Below are 16,970 nucleotides of genomic sequence, written 5' to 3'. Positions count from 1 at the left end.
AACGTAAAGAACATTGTCTAAATTTAATTGTCATTTGTGACATAGTGACTATTGTTTACAAAAAGATTAGACATAGAACCTTATGATAAGTATTTAATAAAATACTTTAAAAAGGAAAAATAAGAAAACAAATTGATTTCCTTTATTGTACCAGTGCGCAATAGTCTTCCATGCTTTGTCCTTTTCTTAAGAAGTGCTCATTTAACCTTTTTTTCTTATTTTTTTCTTTTATTTCATTAGATTCCATAAAGAGCTGTTGTTCATCGACCGTGAAAGACAATGGGTAACTATTTTCCAATTTGTAATCAATGATTCTAAGATCGATCCTGGGGGTCTATTTTAAGATGCAGTGAAGGCGCAGTAATCCCAACTATCTGTGGCTGGCTGTTAATAGCTGCGTCTCTCCCTATCGGCTTGGTAAACGTGTAACGTTTAAGCCAAAATGCACCAACCTAGGTTATGTTGTGCTTACTCAGGTAGACTGGATTTTTAAAATTCAACTTTTGTGCAATACATGCAATGCAGTAGATGACTTTATTGGTAATTGTTGATCAGTGCTCCTGCACATGATTGGTCAGAAACATCTTTGCCTACATGCACAATACACGAAACACATTTGGAAAATATGTTCCTGATAAAGCATAAAGAGCATAACTGTTGAAATGTCACAACACTGATAAGTTATAAAAGGAAGGTTACCGTCATAGTAAGGCAGGAAGATGCGGTACTGTCCAGCAATAAGGACTTCACCAATACGGCTAAGCGTGATCTCCAGTTTCGGGTCCTCATCAATAACTAAGTTCACAGATTGGATACACGACCCATCGAGATTCTGTGAGAAAAAAAGATTACATGACGACGCTCCAAAATACTTTTGACAAATTGCATTATTTTGGCAGGATGAAAATTACAAAATAAGGTTTCTTTTGTGTCTGGATAACAAAACAAAATCAAACATAATTAATTCAGAGGAAGCAAGTGATAACAGAGGTAATTTTGCATTTAAATCTATGAGTCTTTATTCAACCTAGAATACCGTATTTATTCTAGTAAAATGCGCTAAATTTTTTACCTCAAAACGAACTAAAAGTTTGAGTGTGTGTTGTAATTGAGGGCTGAGGTGACAAGTTTAGATGTATTCTTTTAATGTATTGTGTTACAATATTTGTGCAATGATTTATCATTCGAAGATATCGCTGACTACAATTGCAAAACACTGAATGCAACCACACCCCTCCACCTTCGAGACATTAACAGTCTTCTTTTAGTATAAATAACCAACTCGTTTGCAAAAAATATATAGTTGGGCGGGAAGACAGAGAAATAAATTGTCCGAGGTGTCGGGGCGGGACGCGGCAGTTGGACGGCACCGCGGCGACCCGTGACAGAGGTCCGCACCCCACTGCTGCCGTGCCACGATGTTTGTGTGTGTATGAGCTATGATAATAATAATAATAATAACAATGAGGCAGAGAACCATAGCATATGCACAAGTGAACAGTATCAAACTCTAACCTGTGCAACATGATGTCACAAACCCCAACACTGCCGCTGGGGCATACCATTGCACAAAGGAGGTGTAGGGGAGGCGATCACAATCCCTCTAATATGTGTCCGTCTCGCCTCAACGTTTTGTCATTTACAAGTTTGAGCAGAAAAAAAGTGAAGCCAAATTTTATTAAGGGTACACGCTATACACATGTAGAGTACATTGCTTGGCTTCACCATTATAAATTTCAAAATAACACTGCTATAAGCTAGTATGATGGTTTGTCGTCAAAATGTTGTATTTTTTACATCCTGTATATCACTAATTGAAAAAAGATACAAGTTACAATGCTTTACTGTGATAGCAACAGTAAATATATATATAAAAAAGTATAAATAACAAGCTTAATTTTTTGACTTTACACTGTCATGTCATTTTGTCGGCGTGAGTCATAATGTTCTAAGCCCCTATGTTGAATAGAAAAGAATAGAATAGAAATTACTTTTATTGTCATTCTTTGTAACCATGCTCACACCATGTTGATACACCTGACCCGTACAGTTAAACTGTAACGAGCCGATGCAGCCGCAGCCAAACAGGGCGCCGCCATTTTAGACCCAACTGCTGTGTTGGGAGTCATTAGGTGACCAAACCCCCCAATTCCAACCCTTAATGCTGAGCGCCAAGCAGGGAGGCAATGAGTACCAATGTTGTAAGTCTTGGGAATGACTCGGCCGAGGCTTGAACGAGTGACCTCCCAGTCTCGGAGCGGGCGCCCAACCATGTAGGCTACCGAGCTGGTAACATACAGCTGGTTGCATACATATATTACATTTTCACATATTGTCATTGGAAACGTCACCATATGGTGTTGAGTTTTTAAAGGCTAAAGTTGAAAAATTGTTGTTGGGTTGCTGTTAAAAACAAGAACATTTGACTTTGTAGTGTAAAAACCAACTAAAGCCTAAAATGCAGTTGACTCACAGTTCCACATGGGGCATTCTGAATGGTGACTGTAAACTTCCCTGAGTTGCGACTCTTGGCAAGAACATACTGGCAGGTTGCTGGAAAGGTGTAGACACGGCCATCGAATGACTGGAAATACATATCGCCAGTCACAGAGCATTCGCCTGTCAAAGAAGGGCAACAACTTCTAAGTTGGTCCATTTCTTTTGCAAAATAAATGTATGAATACAGGTCTGTTGTTAAATTGATCATAAGAAAAAAAATGCATGACTCTAAATGATTAACTCTAAAAAGGCCTAACACTCTAACAGCTTTTCAAAGCTGAGAGATACTTTTTGCTACCGATTGGTACTAAGTGCTACAATTTTGATATACATTTCTGAAACGACAATCATGTTATTACTCAGTCACTACTATGTTATTCCCACGTTGTAATAATTAGAAGTTGAGGTAAAACAATCTCATTCAACCACTAAAACAACATTCCAGTTAGAAATCAAATTTGCTGGGAAATCACAGTGACCTGTCACTGGCTAGCTATTTTCAAAACCTGTCTGCTAGCTACTTGGTGTGCTTGGGGGGCTACCTGGTCTTTGTTGGCATCACGTTGGAGACCCCTATCTAAAAAGTAGTTAGCCCTGCAACTATTAGTCAAAATTACTGATTGCAAATAAAAATTGTCTTGTGAAAATTGATGAAAAAAACGTTTTCAATGTAAGAGAGTCAAACCTGGGCAGTTGTATTCAGTACAATTCCAGAATCCAGCCACACATGTGCTGAAAGACATAGTAAACACATTCACCATCTGAGAACAGAAACATTTTTAGAATACTTTATAAAAATGTATTCTCTTCATAATATGCCATACAATGCCTTGTTATCAATGACAATAAATACATTTCTATTTCTAATACCAGTTGTTGCATTCCTCTTGTATGGTGTGTCCTGATGAATAGGAGACACCATGGTGCTCACAAGGACAGTCAGAGGGTGCCACACAGTTGCCATCCTCAAAAATCAAAACTGCGGAGGGAGCATCTACAATTAGGTAAATACAGTGATACAAAATGGGGATACAAGGTACCAACTCACGATTGGGACAATAACATCCATCCAGGCAGGCTAGGCTATGAATGCAAGTTCGCTCTTGCTTGCAGGATGCTGGACAAGAGCTGATACATTCCAGGTACTGCAGACCTTCAGGACACTCCTCAACTACTAGCAAACATTTATGAAACACATGCAGAATTTTCAAGGACAATCAATAGTCCACACCAGTGTTTCGAAACTAGTCTGACTTCAGGACGCACCCTTATTGCAACCGTGTACAAAATCATGTAAAACAAAATACCACTAGTCAAGTTCATTGAAAAAACGGATCATGCAGTTTAAACCATCGATAGAATAAATTATCAGTAAAAAAAAGGAAAGAGGTCAGTAAAACCAATACGACCTCAAGCAATAATATTCCCGTTAATGCTCATTTAGCAGCATTTCAATGAAAACATCGTCATCAAAATAATAAAATCTGTATTTCATATAATCTCCGCTGTATCCGTGTTTGGTCATACCCAACATGTGTAAACAAACATGATTGGTCTACTCGCATTTGCAGGAAATTATTGCTTTTATTGCTAGGGTGTTTAAAAGACCATCAGTATTTTTTTCTTAGCTTTATTTGGCGAAGGCAAAGCTCCAAGACCCACTTTTGGGTACCAACCCAGCAGTTGGCACTGGTCTACAAACTATGCACGTTCTAATCCCAAAAAATATTAGCATTTATCTTCTTGTTCTTGATAATGTCACTGAAATATATTTTTGATAACTAAAGACATTACGTTTTTAAAACAACAACCTCTGAAAACGTTTTAAGAAGTGTGAATTTCTATTGACTTTGCCTATTTGACTATCCATAATTGAATTCAACTCTTAAAGGTATACGAGACGTTCATGGCAGTGTTTAAATATGGAAGCCTAATCCACAAGAACTATTGGGGACAATTTACGTGGTGCAAAAGTCGCAGAAAAGTAGAAAAACTTACCACACTGAGGAATATGACCTCTCCAGTTGTGGAGGGGATGGCCAGCACTAGCGCAGGCTTTTGTATACTCGCTAAACACTGGGCATTGTGCATCCTCAGTTGGACCTGACCTTGAACAAATAGTAAATGTTTGGGTACATTTTTAAAGGCTTTACAATGATGCTTGACTTATATACCATTTCATACAGATTTGCAGGAAAAAAAGAAAGTAAAATGAGGTGAATAAACTTCTGTTCATTATTTTCTATAGGAGGATCACTAGACCCAGAGAGCTGTTTCCAGCAAAAGAACCTAAAGAAACCTTACAAGCAGATGTCATTGAAGCAACTGGCCATGTAGGACAAAGGGCTAACAAAGTCATGGCAGCTCTGGAATGGTGGATCCAGCAACATCAAACATATTTCTTCTACTTTCTGTTGGAGGAGAAAAAAACAATAAATAAGTCACTTATTTAAAGTTAAAGCTTAAATGTGAACGCTCAAAATGAATTATGGGGACCACAATGAACTGTTGTGTACCTCTACCAACTAAATTTATTAAGATAGTTGTTTTAATAGAAGTTGTAACACAAAGCAAATTATATAAAATGTCAGTAATTTTTACAGAAATTACATATATTCACTTGGTTTATTATATAACTTCACGTCTATGATTATACCAACAAATTATAGTTTGCATCAGACAAAGTGGGAAAGAAAGTCAATGGTAATTCTTTTGTAGCTGTAATACAGCTGTAAACAAAGCCAACAACATTATAGAGGACTATTCTCACGTCCGCCATCACTTTTTTGGCCAGTTGACTTCTGGTAAGTGATAAAGGTCCCTTAAAACAAGGACAAACAGGGCCATCACCACCCTCAACAAGCACAATGTCACCACCAACATCCAGGGGAAAGTAGTGGAGATTGTGGACACCTACAAATACCAGGGCATTACATTTGACAGGGTGCTGAGGTTCTCTTCAAATGTTGAAGAGATACTCAAGAAATACCAACAAAGACTATCTGTTCAGGAAACTAAAGTATTCCAGGGTCAGTAGTAAAATCCTCACTACTTTCTACTACTCCTTCATTGAGAGTGTGATCACTTTCTCCTTCATTTCCTGGTTCCACTCTATCAGTATACAGAATAGAAACCGCCTGTTGAACACTGTTAAGGTCTGCTCCAAAATAATAGGCCAACCTCTAAAAGCTCTTACAACCCAGCGTGAGCAACAAACCACCAAATCAGCCCGCAAAATCCTTCAGGACCCTACACACATCCTGTTCCCGGAGATTGTTTGGCTGCCGTCAAGACGCAGACGTCACTTCCCTGGCAGCAGGACTCAGAGGTGGAAGACTGGCATCAACTCGCAGCCTCCCACCCTCTAGTGTTCAGTCGTGTTCTGCCCCTGCATCATTCATGACAGTGCACTAACTCATTTATATTGGTACTTGTAATACTTTTTATACATTTTATTCACTTTTAAACATTTTATTCAGTTTTAATTGTTGTATGGACTTCAGCATTTCAGCACATTACGGTTAGAGCAAAGCTTTTTGCCACTTAAAAAACCCAAACCGTCTTAAAAACCAATCTACCGCTTTTTCAAATGTTAACAACAACAAAACATCTTGGCTTGAGTATTTTAGTCTTCTACTGATTTATTTTGAAGAGAGACTATGTCTTTGTGCATGATTAAAACGCTCCAACAATCGCATTTGATTTCTGTTTGGGTCAAAGTTTGCCACTTCCGGTTTTAAACAAGCACATATTTTATTTTTATACTCTACAGATTGATTGTGTTTCACACCTAAAAATGTAAACACTAAAATCCATTGCTTTTTGATGTCAAAAGGTTAGCCCGTATGCATTTATTCACAATGTGGATTTTCTTTTTTTCATATTTGGCAATGAATGTGTTCAATGGTTTAATTTAACAGTTGAATGGCGTTAGTTTTACACCTGAACCGACTCACTACGCTATACAAACGCAACACTGCCCTCTAGTGGCCAGAGGGAGCAGTTGCTTTGCATTTATTTAAAATAAATATATGCAAAATGATACAAAGGGCCACGGCAGTATGAAAGATCCGCAAGAAGGGCACGGTGCGAGTCTAAAGACGCTGCTGACACACTCGCGACATCCTCCCCAAAAAAGGCACATTGTATTGTAATCTGCACTGTTTAAAATGTAAAAAAAATCGGCTTGTAGTCTGCAATTTGCAGTACTCTAATTATCCTTTTTGAAATCTTTACTCGAGACTTACCAACAAGACATTTACATCAACTGCTGTGCAAGGTGAGGAAAAACCAGATGGCACAGTAGGACAAGGGGCTAGGAGTGGCTCTGTTTCGGCCCAGCTGTTTCCAAACAATTCAATTTCATGAGTCAGGACACCTGCAAGAAATGATGTGAATTGGTATCCAAACATTTAACTGCAGATGTTTGCAGAGTTCACTGTGGGCTGCGGTGGTAGATATAATCAAAATATGAAATTCTCGACTGCAGGCTTACAAATCTTACCGTAACTGGCCCTGAGGTCATCCTGTACATTGCCGTTGAAGTTGCCACACATGCCGCAGGTTCTGCCCACAAGTTCTGGGCTGAGCTTAATGTAGACTGAGCCGGTGCGTCCCTCCCAGGCCAGCGTGAAGCCTTGCATCTGTGTCACTAACACGTAGTTGGAGATCTGCTCTAGGTGCAGGTCATGGTTGTAATGTGGTAGCTGCAAACTATTGAAATTTTAAGCGTGAAATAAAATAACAAAATTAGCACGTTTTTCATTGGAATATGGTTATACTTTGGTCGTGTTTATCTATATTATTTAGCTACTTCCATCAAAAACAGGTAAAAACTCATTACTCTTCCCAAAGGAAAACCAAAAGTCAAATAAGTGAGTGCTATAATTGTTTTCAATTAAAAATCAAATAACGATTCACATTGTTTTCCATTCCTCACCTTTCCCCTTTGAATGTCACGTCAGTAGCGAGCAACCGGATCTCACCTTCCCACGGAAGGAAGAGACTAACTGAGCGCTGGCACTTGTAAGGATTGGGCCCACAGCCTGGGTCGTTGTGTACCTGCAAAAAAAATGGATCATTTGCAAAATTACATGACAATTTTGGATACTTTATGTTCTACACCAGTGATTCTTGAATAGGGCTACCTGTACCCATAGGGTTAGTGAGGACCAACGTGGGTAGGTGGAAGTTCAAATGCCATATTTTCTGGACTATAAGGCCCACCCAAAAACTTCGAATTGGCCAGAAATTTGCACCTGAGCCTTACGATCCAGCACGCCTTATATACTGATATATTTGGAATTGCTGGTAATTCAACCTCAGTTAAAAATAACGGTAGCAATAGGGTTGTTGTTTTTTTTTCTTTAAACAATTTTATTGACACTTTTAACAACAAATAAACAAGCTTAACCAACAGGCCACTAGGGGCATAGAGAACATAGGGCGGCAGTAGCTCAGGAGCTAGAGCGATCGTTTTAGGATTAAGGGATCCCAGTTCGAATCCCGTCTTGTCCGTGTTACATGCCGAAGTGTCCTTGGGTAAGACACTGAACCCCCAATACCCCCAATAAGCAGGTTAGCGCCTTACATGGCTGCACAGATCACGGCCGCTATTGGGAAATGTGAAGCACAATGTAAAAGCGCTTTGGGAAGTCATTGACATGAAAAGCGCTACATGAATGCAGATCATTTCATAGGGGCGGCAGTAGCTCAGGAGGTAGAGCGATCGTTTTAAGATTAAGGGATCCCAGTTCAAATCCCGGCTTGCCCGTGCTACATGTCGAAGTGTCCTTGGGTAAGACATTGAACCCCCAATTACCCCCAATAAGCAGCTTAGCGCCTTACATGGCTGCACAGATCACGGCCGCTATTGGGAAATGTGAAGCACAATGTAAAGCGCTTTGGGAAGTCATTGGGGGTTTTGGGGTTTTTAAGGGTTATTGATCTATCTTCGTTATTCATTATCCATTGTCCGTTATCGGTCAGTTCATAATACGCTACAAAGCCTAGGAGCCGGGACACTTACTCTCAGCCAAAAGGCCAAGCTAAGGTCCTAGCCCTAAAGCCTTGCTGCGATCATTGCGAATGCACCGTTCCCGGAGGTACTGCAATACCGGGCCGATCATATTCCATCTCCAAAATGCAAAAATCAAAGATAGTGACTTCATAGAAAGTACACAAAAGGCCAAGCTAAGGACTTAGCATCAACGGCTTACCGTGAATAAGAACAGATACTACACTTGATCTTAGCCAAAAGGAAGTCATTGACTTAAAAAGCGCTATATAAATCCAGATCATTTCATTTTCATTTCATATGATAAGGGAAGTCTTATCTCATTAGGAGACTATTTTTAGTAAAGGTGCCAGATGTAAATGTTAGAGAAAACACAGTGATTAGAAATCGGTGCAAAGTTTTGTTCATAAGTGACAAGTATTTTGAATACGAGTGACCATGTGTTTATATCTTTCAGGATGACCAAATTACTTCCCATAGTGGCTTACTATTCATTCAGTTTAGAATCTCTTATTCTTGCGGCCCCACCCAATAATAACATCATCAATGTGGCTCTGTGACCTAAAATAGTGTGCTGATTTGATTAAACCATCTAATGTATCGTCTGTATCCCAAGGGGTCTAGTTAATAGGACGTGGCGCCCTCCATGCTGGGATCGGGTTTAGATTCCCATTCAAAGTTGTGCAATTGTGATCAATCATTTATTCTGACAAATCAAATAATCAATGTACAAATATGGTTCTTATTTGTTTTTTGTGCAAAGCGATCCCATGTTGTAGTTTACATTCCATGTGCCTCAAAGTCCAGTGTGTCATGATTACTGAGTAGCTTCAACTGTGCCCGCTCATTTGGCGCCAGCCACTGCTGGCTACCTGATTGGTTCCCTGACCCTTTTTAAACCCAGTCCTGTCACTCTCCGGTTGTCAGTCCGTCAGCGAACCTCTGTTGTTACAAGGCAAGTATTTTGACCCTGACTCACGGCTGTCTCGTTTTTGCACCTGTTTTTTCACCTTCTGTTCCTGATCTCCCCTTCTGTCTTCGGTTACAACCTGGTTTTGATTCTGACCACATCTGCTCTCCCGGCATACGAGCCGTTTTTGATCCCGACCACCTTTTTGCTCTCCTGTCCCGGGTATCGACCTGTTTTTTACGTCCCTGAGACCACCATCTCCCGCTATTGAAGATCCCCTTCTGTATTCGGATCAAGATCCGATTTTGTGAGCAGCTTGCAACCCGCGTCCAGCGAGCACCAGATCGCGGGTGGTGCCCTTCCTCTTTCTATCAATAAAACTTGTGGTTAACGTTACGCAATTGGGTCCTGATTCCGTTCTGGTCGTGACACAGTGAGCCTTGTATATGAAAAAAATATCACAAAGAGCTATTTTTGGGGATGCTACATATAGTGTGGAGAACGTGGTACATTCATAAAAAAATACATTTGATTGTTCATGTTCTACGCTCACCTGGACAGTAATGCTGGCCTGAGTACTTTCCTCGCAGTCTTTGAGCAGTGTGTACGTGCATCGGCCAGGAAAATAGTAGTAGAGGCCGTCAAAGGTCTCAAAGTTGTATTGACCCCAAGTCCGACACGTCATCTCCCTCTCCAACCCAGGATTTGGAACTGAGCACATGAATCAGGAAGTTTGAACCAATGCTTAAAATATCTAAACATAAGAAAATAAAGTGAAGCTTTTAAGTCCAATTTCAGAATACACTTAAAAAGAGTTGGTATCTCGTTTTGATCCCACAGAAACCTTTACCCTTAAGCTGAAGCCCACAAAAATCAGTGCAGGAGTGCAAAAGATTGTTGATTACAATGAGGGTTAAGCCAAGGTAATAGTGCAATGGTATTAAACATCTACAGTAACTGATAAAAGGTATTTTGACCATCTACTTATTCAATATGCTTGACTGATACATTTGAAATATTAGATAATTCATCTTTTGCACTGCTTATCCTCAGTAGGTTTAAGGGGGTGATGAAGCCCATCCCACCTGTCCTCGGGCATTGGGTGAGGGACATGCTGAACAGGTGTCCAGCCAGTCGCAGGGCACACAGAGACATACCAGTACACCCATACACACACTCATTCACACCTAGGGACTATTTGGAATGACCAATTAACCTGCCATGCATGTTTATGGAATGTAGGAGGAGACCAGAGTGCCCGGAAAAACACGCGCAGGCACAGAGAGAAAATGCAAATTCAGCATAGTAGCTGGAATTCAACCATGGACCTCCACACTGTGGGGCTGATGCGCTAACCATCCAGCCGCTGTACCGCCCAATATCAGATCATGCTCAGTGTAAATTACAATTCAAGTCACTGACAGACAATAATTGTCAGAAATCCTAGTCTAGTAAGGGAAAACATTTTTTTAGGGTATACCTGTTTGACACCTGTGTCCAGTGGCCTGAAATAGGCTGCAATCACATGTCTTGGACTGAGTGCACCAACCACCATTAAGGCATCGAAATGAACATGTCTCTACAAAGGAATTAAATACATTAGTTACCAAACACTTGCTTAGTGACACAAGGAACTGTTAACTATCAAATAATGGCATTCTTTTTTAAAAACACAGTAGCAATGTTTTGCGTTTGATTGGCTGGCAAACAGTTTAAGTTGTACCTGACCTCTCCCCCATGGACAAAAGGCCACAACTTGTAATATTTTGTAACAGCTGAATTACAGTGCCAGGTTACACAGGTACTTGGTTCTTGTAACACTGGAACAGTTTTTTCAGCTTCTTACCATCTTCTTTTAGCTACCGACCTGAGCGATCATGTGTTCTTGACGGTTGAGTTTACAGTAAAGGTCAGTAGTGCTGAGAAATGATTTGGTCTTCAATAAATTATGGTATGTACATTTGACCATTTAGGCTCATCATGATATTCCGCTTGTGTGAATGTGCTCCCTTGTTCACATAGCCTGTAACTATGTACATACAGGTAGTCCGACAAACTATGGTGAATACAAATGTGTTAAATGTGTCATTTTTATATAATGATATTTTTTTTTATCTTAAAGCAAAAAAATGTTTTCACAGTTAAGCCCTTGGGCAGTCCCTTGCGCCATTTTTTCATCCTTGCAATCAATACATTGCGGAGTGTATCTACCATTTTGGTGCAATGTTTTTCTGATCCCTAGACATTCAGAGCAAATGTGAAAAAATGAGATGAGAGATGATGATGGATTGGCTTATGTTATCTATATTCCTCATGAATTGCTGAGGCATGGTTTTTAAGACTATCAGAATATACAAAAAATATATACATCAAAGAGCTATTTTTATCTCTAAAGTCCCTGTGCAGATCTTTTTAAACCAATGCGGCCCACGACTCGAACAGTTTGGAGACCCCGGTTTTAGACGGACACACAGTGTATTTTACATGTTGTTTTCAACAGTATTTCCTGAGTAAGTAGGGACTAAGAGAATGTTTGTTTCGGACATTGTTAGGAGGACCCACTACATTAATACACACAACTGAAAACAAATCTTATGTTTGAGAAAACCTACCTGAAATTGTATGAAACCTCAGGGCTTCTTTGGCCTTTCTGGTTAATACAGAAGCATTGATTGGAGGTTCATCATTGGAGAAGATTCTGTTTGCAGGGTTTTCTGTCGCAGTCCGTTGGGTTGATGGCTTTACTGAGTTAATCCCAGAAGTGGATGAATTTAAAAGTGATTTAGGATTGCTGTTCAATAAGTCTGACGTCTGTAAACCATGCCTGAATTGCTTGAATGCTTGGTGTGTTGATAGAGAAAATAATGATTGATTTAGTTGCAACTGTCTTACTGTTGGTTGACTAGAAGATGATTGACTTGTTTGTATCGCTGCTTGAGTTGATTCAGCAACTGAGGAGTTGCTGGGTGTTAGTTTATTTAAGGATGTTGAAATGCTTCCTGGTTGCCGCGCTGTTGTTACAGTTATTGAGGATTGACTGCCGAGCACTGTCTGTGATGGGGACGGATCAGACACAGGGGTGGTGGTTAATGGTTGATTGGATGGTAGTTTGGTGGTTGGGTCCATTTTGGAAGCTGTTTTTTGATTTGCTGATTTGCTAAGAGATGACATAGTAGCTTGTAGTTGCTTGGATTGCTCTGTTCTTGATGGTAGAGTAGCAGGAGGTGCAATTGTTGACTTTTTCGAGATCAAGTCAACTTGTTTATGTGAGATGAGGGATGTTGTCAACATGCCATTGGAGGTTGTGGTTCGGTTGTTTTTACCAAGCAGCGATTCAATGGAAGATGTGTTGGGAAATAAGGATATATCTGATGATTGAAATGTCTACAAAAAAAAAGAGATAGACAATCTTTAAGCCCTATGTTCGACAGATGCATTCCCGTACCCCATAACATTTTGGCCTATTTCATATGATTTTTTTTTTAAATCAAATTTAATCAAATTCAGAAATAAATATGACTTTTATTCAATTCATGTTTTCCTAATGTTTAGATTTCCCTGTTCTTAATCATGCTGCGCTTTTAAGAGACAACTTGATGATGCCTCTGGTGTCCCTTTAGAGCGGCAGTAGCCTGGTTTTACTCAAATTAGAACTGATCACAACTGTCAAAGTTAATGAAAATGGTCCATCAAACATCTCAACCCAAATGAAAATACTGATTCTGAATGGAATTTGGATTGGAAAGAACAAAAATGTAAACACAGGTATTGTTTCTTGAGGTGTTCAGTCTTATAAAAGTTGTGACCAATGTTCCCTCTACTCTGTACGTATGCACAATTCCTGCTGAAATTAGTTGATGAGTAAATTTGTCCAGAATCACAGTGCATGCAGAAGATCCCTTTTTTCAGATGTATTATTTTAAATATTTTGCTTCCCGCGTCCAGCGAGTACCGGATCAATGGCGCTGCCTTTTCTCTATATTTTTGTAAACTTGTGAGTAACGTTATGCATCTGGGTCCTACTTTTGTTCTGGTTGTGACAAAAATGAAGTAACAAAAGAATAAATGGAACTAGATAACAAAAAAGAAGAAATGGGCAAGAAAAAAAGGAGTAAAAATCTAGCAAAAAAAGAAGGAAAAAAATAACTTTAAAATATGGTGAAAAATAAAGAAGAAAAAGGGGGAAAAAAAACACATTTTTCTGGGTTTACTTGTTTGCTCTTGCCTTACATTCAAACAATTTGCAAATATATCAAGTCCATCTTTGTGCCAACACTTAAAAAGTGTGATTGAATACTAACTAAATCATTCTGCAAAATGTTAGTATTATGTAACAAAAGATACTTATTTTCAAACGTAAATCTCATGTAATAGTTGTGGGCCGTGCAACCTTCCCAATATTACAATAGCTTATTCGTTCAAATTTGAGGATTTCCTGGATAACTAGTGTTGCTGAAAAGCCAGCAGAATGTAACTTGATTGGATCTCAGGTTTTGGACATGTTTGATAATGGTTGCTACACACAGGATTAATGTTGCTCAGCGATGTTCGAAAGCGACGCTCACAGACTTTGCTCACATACTTTGCTCACAGAACCGCGAAAGCTCATGAGGAACATTGGTAAAACAGCATGTCTCAGACTCTCCGCTTTAATTCTTTTGCCATGCTACTTGACCCTGTAAGTACACTAGTTCTTCATCTCCTTGTTTAATGGATTTGTTAGTATTTAGCAGCCTTGTAGGCATTCTGTGTTAAAGTCCTTGCATGACTGTAAACCCATACACTTTTTCACTTTACTTAAAATGTTTTGTAGATTAAGTTTCAAGTTTAATTTTTCTGAAAAGGGATGTGCCATTAACTCATGTCACATACTATAATATTTTAGCCATAGCTAATTCTCAATGTCTGTCCCCATATGGGCTTTTACAGGGCGGCAGTAGCTCAGGAGGTACAGCGATCATTTTAGGATTAAGGGATCCCAGTTCGAATCCCGGCTTGTCCGTGTTACATGCCGAAGTGTCCTTGGGTAAGACACTGAACCCCCAATACCCCCAATAAGCAGGTTAGCAGCCTTACATGGCTGCACAGATCATGGCCGCTATTGGGAAATGTGAAGCACAATGTAAAGCGCTTTGGGAAGTCATTGACTTGAAAAGCGCTATATAAATGCAGATCATTTCAAATGCAGATCATTTCAAAACATACATAAAATACACAATATTTTAAAACAGACGCTTCAAGTGGTCACATGTCTGACCTCTGATTAAAAAGTCTTTAGGTTTATGTTTAAAAGGACCCAGTTTGACTCTTCATTTAGTTCAGTGGGTAAATACTTCCAGGCTTAATGCCTTGTACAGTAAAAGCTTATTGTCCAAAAGTAGTTTTCGGCCCTGAGCTCCTCTTCTCCTGGAGCCCACAGCTCTGAGGGGAACTATGCTTTCACTAAGAATCCGCAGGGCCTATTGATCCAAGCATTTATAAATAAGCACATTCACACATTTAATGCAGTTCTCAAAAGATCATATTTCTCCAAAAGTTCTCTGAACTAACACACTGATGTAACCTAATGAATGGACTCCTTATCTAGAATTTACACTTAAATGGATCTCACGTAAATGGTCAGCATTTATATAGCGCTTTTCAAGTCACTAAAGACATCCCACAGCAATTTACAATGTGCCTCACACTTACCCATTCACACACACTCGCACAACGATAGTGGCGTCACCCATGCAAAGCAAGTACCTGCAACTACCTTCTTAACGGGGGCATTAGGAATCCAGTGTCTTGCCCAAGGACACACATAAATATAATACAAAGGAGCCGGGAATCGAACCTACGACCTCTCGATACCAAAACGAGCGCTTTACTTCCTGTGCTACTGCCGCACCAATTTTGATCAACTTACATATTTTGCCTTTTTTCAAATAGAAAACCATACACACATAGATTAATACAAAGATATAGCATTCCAAACAAATTATCTTGAATTTGCCTGGTGGACTGGATAAAAGGCTCCCAAGTAAATCACGATGATTCTGGTGCAAGCTAAATGCAGAATTCTGCTACAAGATGCAACAAACTGGGTCACTTGAAGTTAGCTAAAAGTGCTGCATCTCAGCACAATTGTGAACATGAATGACCACATAGACTTGTGAGACATAAAGTGTAAATGTACGACGTGTGAGTAGTGTACCGTGTTCATTTCTAAAGATATCAAAGTAGTAGTTGCTGAGTAATCTGATGGGCCGATGCTTTTCTCAAGGGAACATTGGCAGTCAATAAGTTAACTACAATTTGCTCCAAAATGTTCTCTTAATCAGACAAAACAAAAGATACTTCTGTTCTTGAAGCTCTATGGTCACCTGAGCTCTCTAGCTAAGGTTTTCATGATTAATCGGCCCGACCAAAACAGATGGCAAAGGGGAGTTTCGGGGTCTTTGGGGTTTTCTATACAATCAATTATTCATTAAAGGTCAGCAACAGAAATGGAACATTAAACCATCTTGGACACAGTTCAACTGACCCAGATGTCAAGGACTCAACTGCCGACGTGATGCTAAACAACAAAAAGTTTTGTTCTTTAGCTCATACTGGGAAATCCTCACATATATTCTTAGTTTTGGTGATTTCAAAGTAGTTTCCCATCCCAGCCATCTCCGGGCAGTGGGTAGAGGACTCCCTGAACTGGTTGCCAGCCAATCGCAGGGCACACGGGGACAGACAACTCGCTCGCTCATTCACACCTAGGGACAATTTGGACCGGCCAATTCACCTGAAATGCATGCTTTTTTGGAATGTGGGAGGAAACCAGAGTGCCCGGAGGAAACCCACGCAAGCACGGGGAGAACATACAAACTCCGCACAGGAAGTCTGGAGCTGGATTTGAACCCACGCAGGACATGCGGCTAACCACATATATATATATATATATATATATATATATATATATATATATATATATATATATATATATATATATATATATATATATATATATATATATATATATATATATATATATATAATACGAGCATAAAATTATGTCCAAAGGCTTAAAAGATATTTTTAATTTCCTCCCCTTTATTCAAAACTAAAGTTTTGGACTGATAGAAAAAAAAAGACAATAAAATGAATATTCTATAATATAAAACAATTTAAAGTTTCTAACAATTAATTAAAAACAAACAAGTATTCATAAAAAAATATGCAATATACTGCTCTGAAATTCTGGTCTACTTCCCCCTGAGACTCGATCTGCAACTTCAGTGGAACTGTTTAAATCCAGGCTATTCTATAGCATATGAATAACCTATATTTCATGTTGACAATATCTGTGTGCTGTTTGTTATTGCGGTACCCGCTGGAGCCTGGTCATCCTGGAAGGGGGATTGCCTCATGTGAGGTATTTTCTCAAGGTTTATTCATTTTCCTCAGGTTGAGGTTTTGTTTTGTTTTTTGGTTTTCCTTGCCCTCATGTAGGTTTTAGATCAGGGGATGGTGTAATAATAGTCATTAGTTTGCAATAATCTGTGTGCAGCCCTT

The 16,970-nt window shown here is 39.3% G+C and overlaps 1 protein-coding gene and 1 non-coding gene across 2 annotated transcripts in view; both read right to left on the bottom strand.

Annotated features, from left to right (window-relative positions):
• otog (otogelin) overlaps positions 1–16,970 on the bottom strand; it is a 76,996-nt gene that overhangs the window by 58,879 nt on the left and 1,147 nt on the right. The window contains exons 4-16 of the mRNA XM_088333350.1: positions 12,038–12,809; positions 10,906–11,004; positions 9,979–10,136; positions 7,439–7,560; positions 7,004–7,212; positions 6,747–6,877; positions 4,804–4,910; positions 4,498–4,607; positions 3,548–3,673; positions 3,370–3,478; positions 3,185–3,231; positions 2,474–2,619; positions 700–832 (exon numbers count right to left, since the gene is read on the bottom strand). Coding sequence (XP_088189476.1) covers positions 700–832; positions 2,474–2,619; positions 3,185–3,231; positions 3,370–3,478; positions 3,548–3,673; positions 4,498–4,607; positions 4,804–4,910; positions 6,747–6,877; positions 7,004–7,212; positions 7,439–7,560; positions 9,979–10,136; positions 10,906–11,004; positions 12,038–12,809 — 2,269 coding nt within the window. The remainder of the gene's footprint in view (positions 1–699; positions 833–2,473; positions 2,620–3,184; positions 3,232–3,369; positions 3,479–3,547; positions 3,674–4,497; positions 4,608–4,803; positions 4,911–6,746; positions 6,878–7,003; positions 7,213–7,438; positions 7,561–9,978; positions 10,137–10,905; positions 11,005–12,037; positions 12,810–16,970) is intronic.
• LOC148367308 (U2 spliceosomal RNA) lies at positions 8,582–8,766 on the bottom strand. Its single transcript, XR_015850387.1, has one exon. It is a non-coding gene; the product is annotated as a U2 spliceosomal RNA (small nuclear RNA).

The sequence above is a fragment of the Urocampus carinirostris genome, chromosome 4 (genome assembly GCF_059441175.1).
Source record: "Urocampus carinirostris isolate Australia breed hairy pipefish chromosome 4, RoL_Ucar_1.0, whole genome shotgun sequence".
Taxonomy (NCBI): domain Eukaryota; kingdom Metazoa; phylum Chordata; class Actinopteri; order Syngnathiformes; family Syngnathidae; genus Urocampus; species Urocampus carinirostris.
Note: the sequence above shows the minus strand (reverse complement) of the source record. Positions and strands in the feature narration are given on the sequence as shown.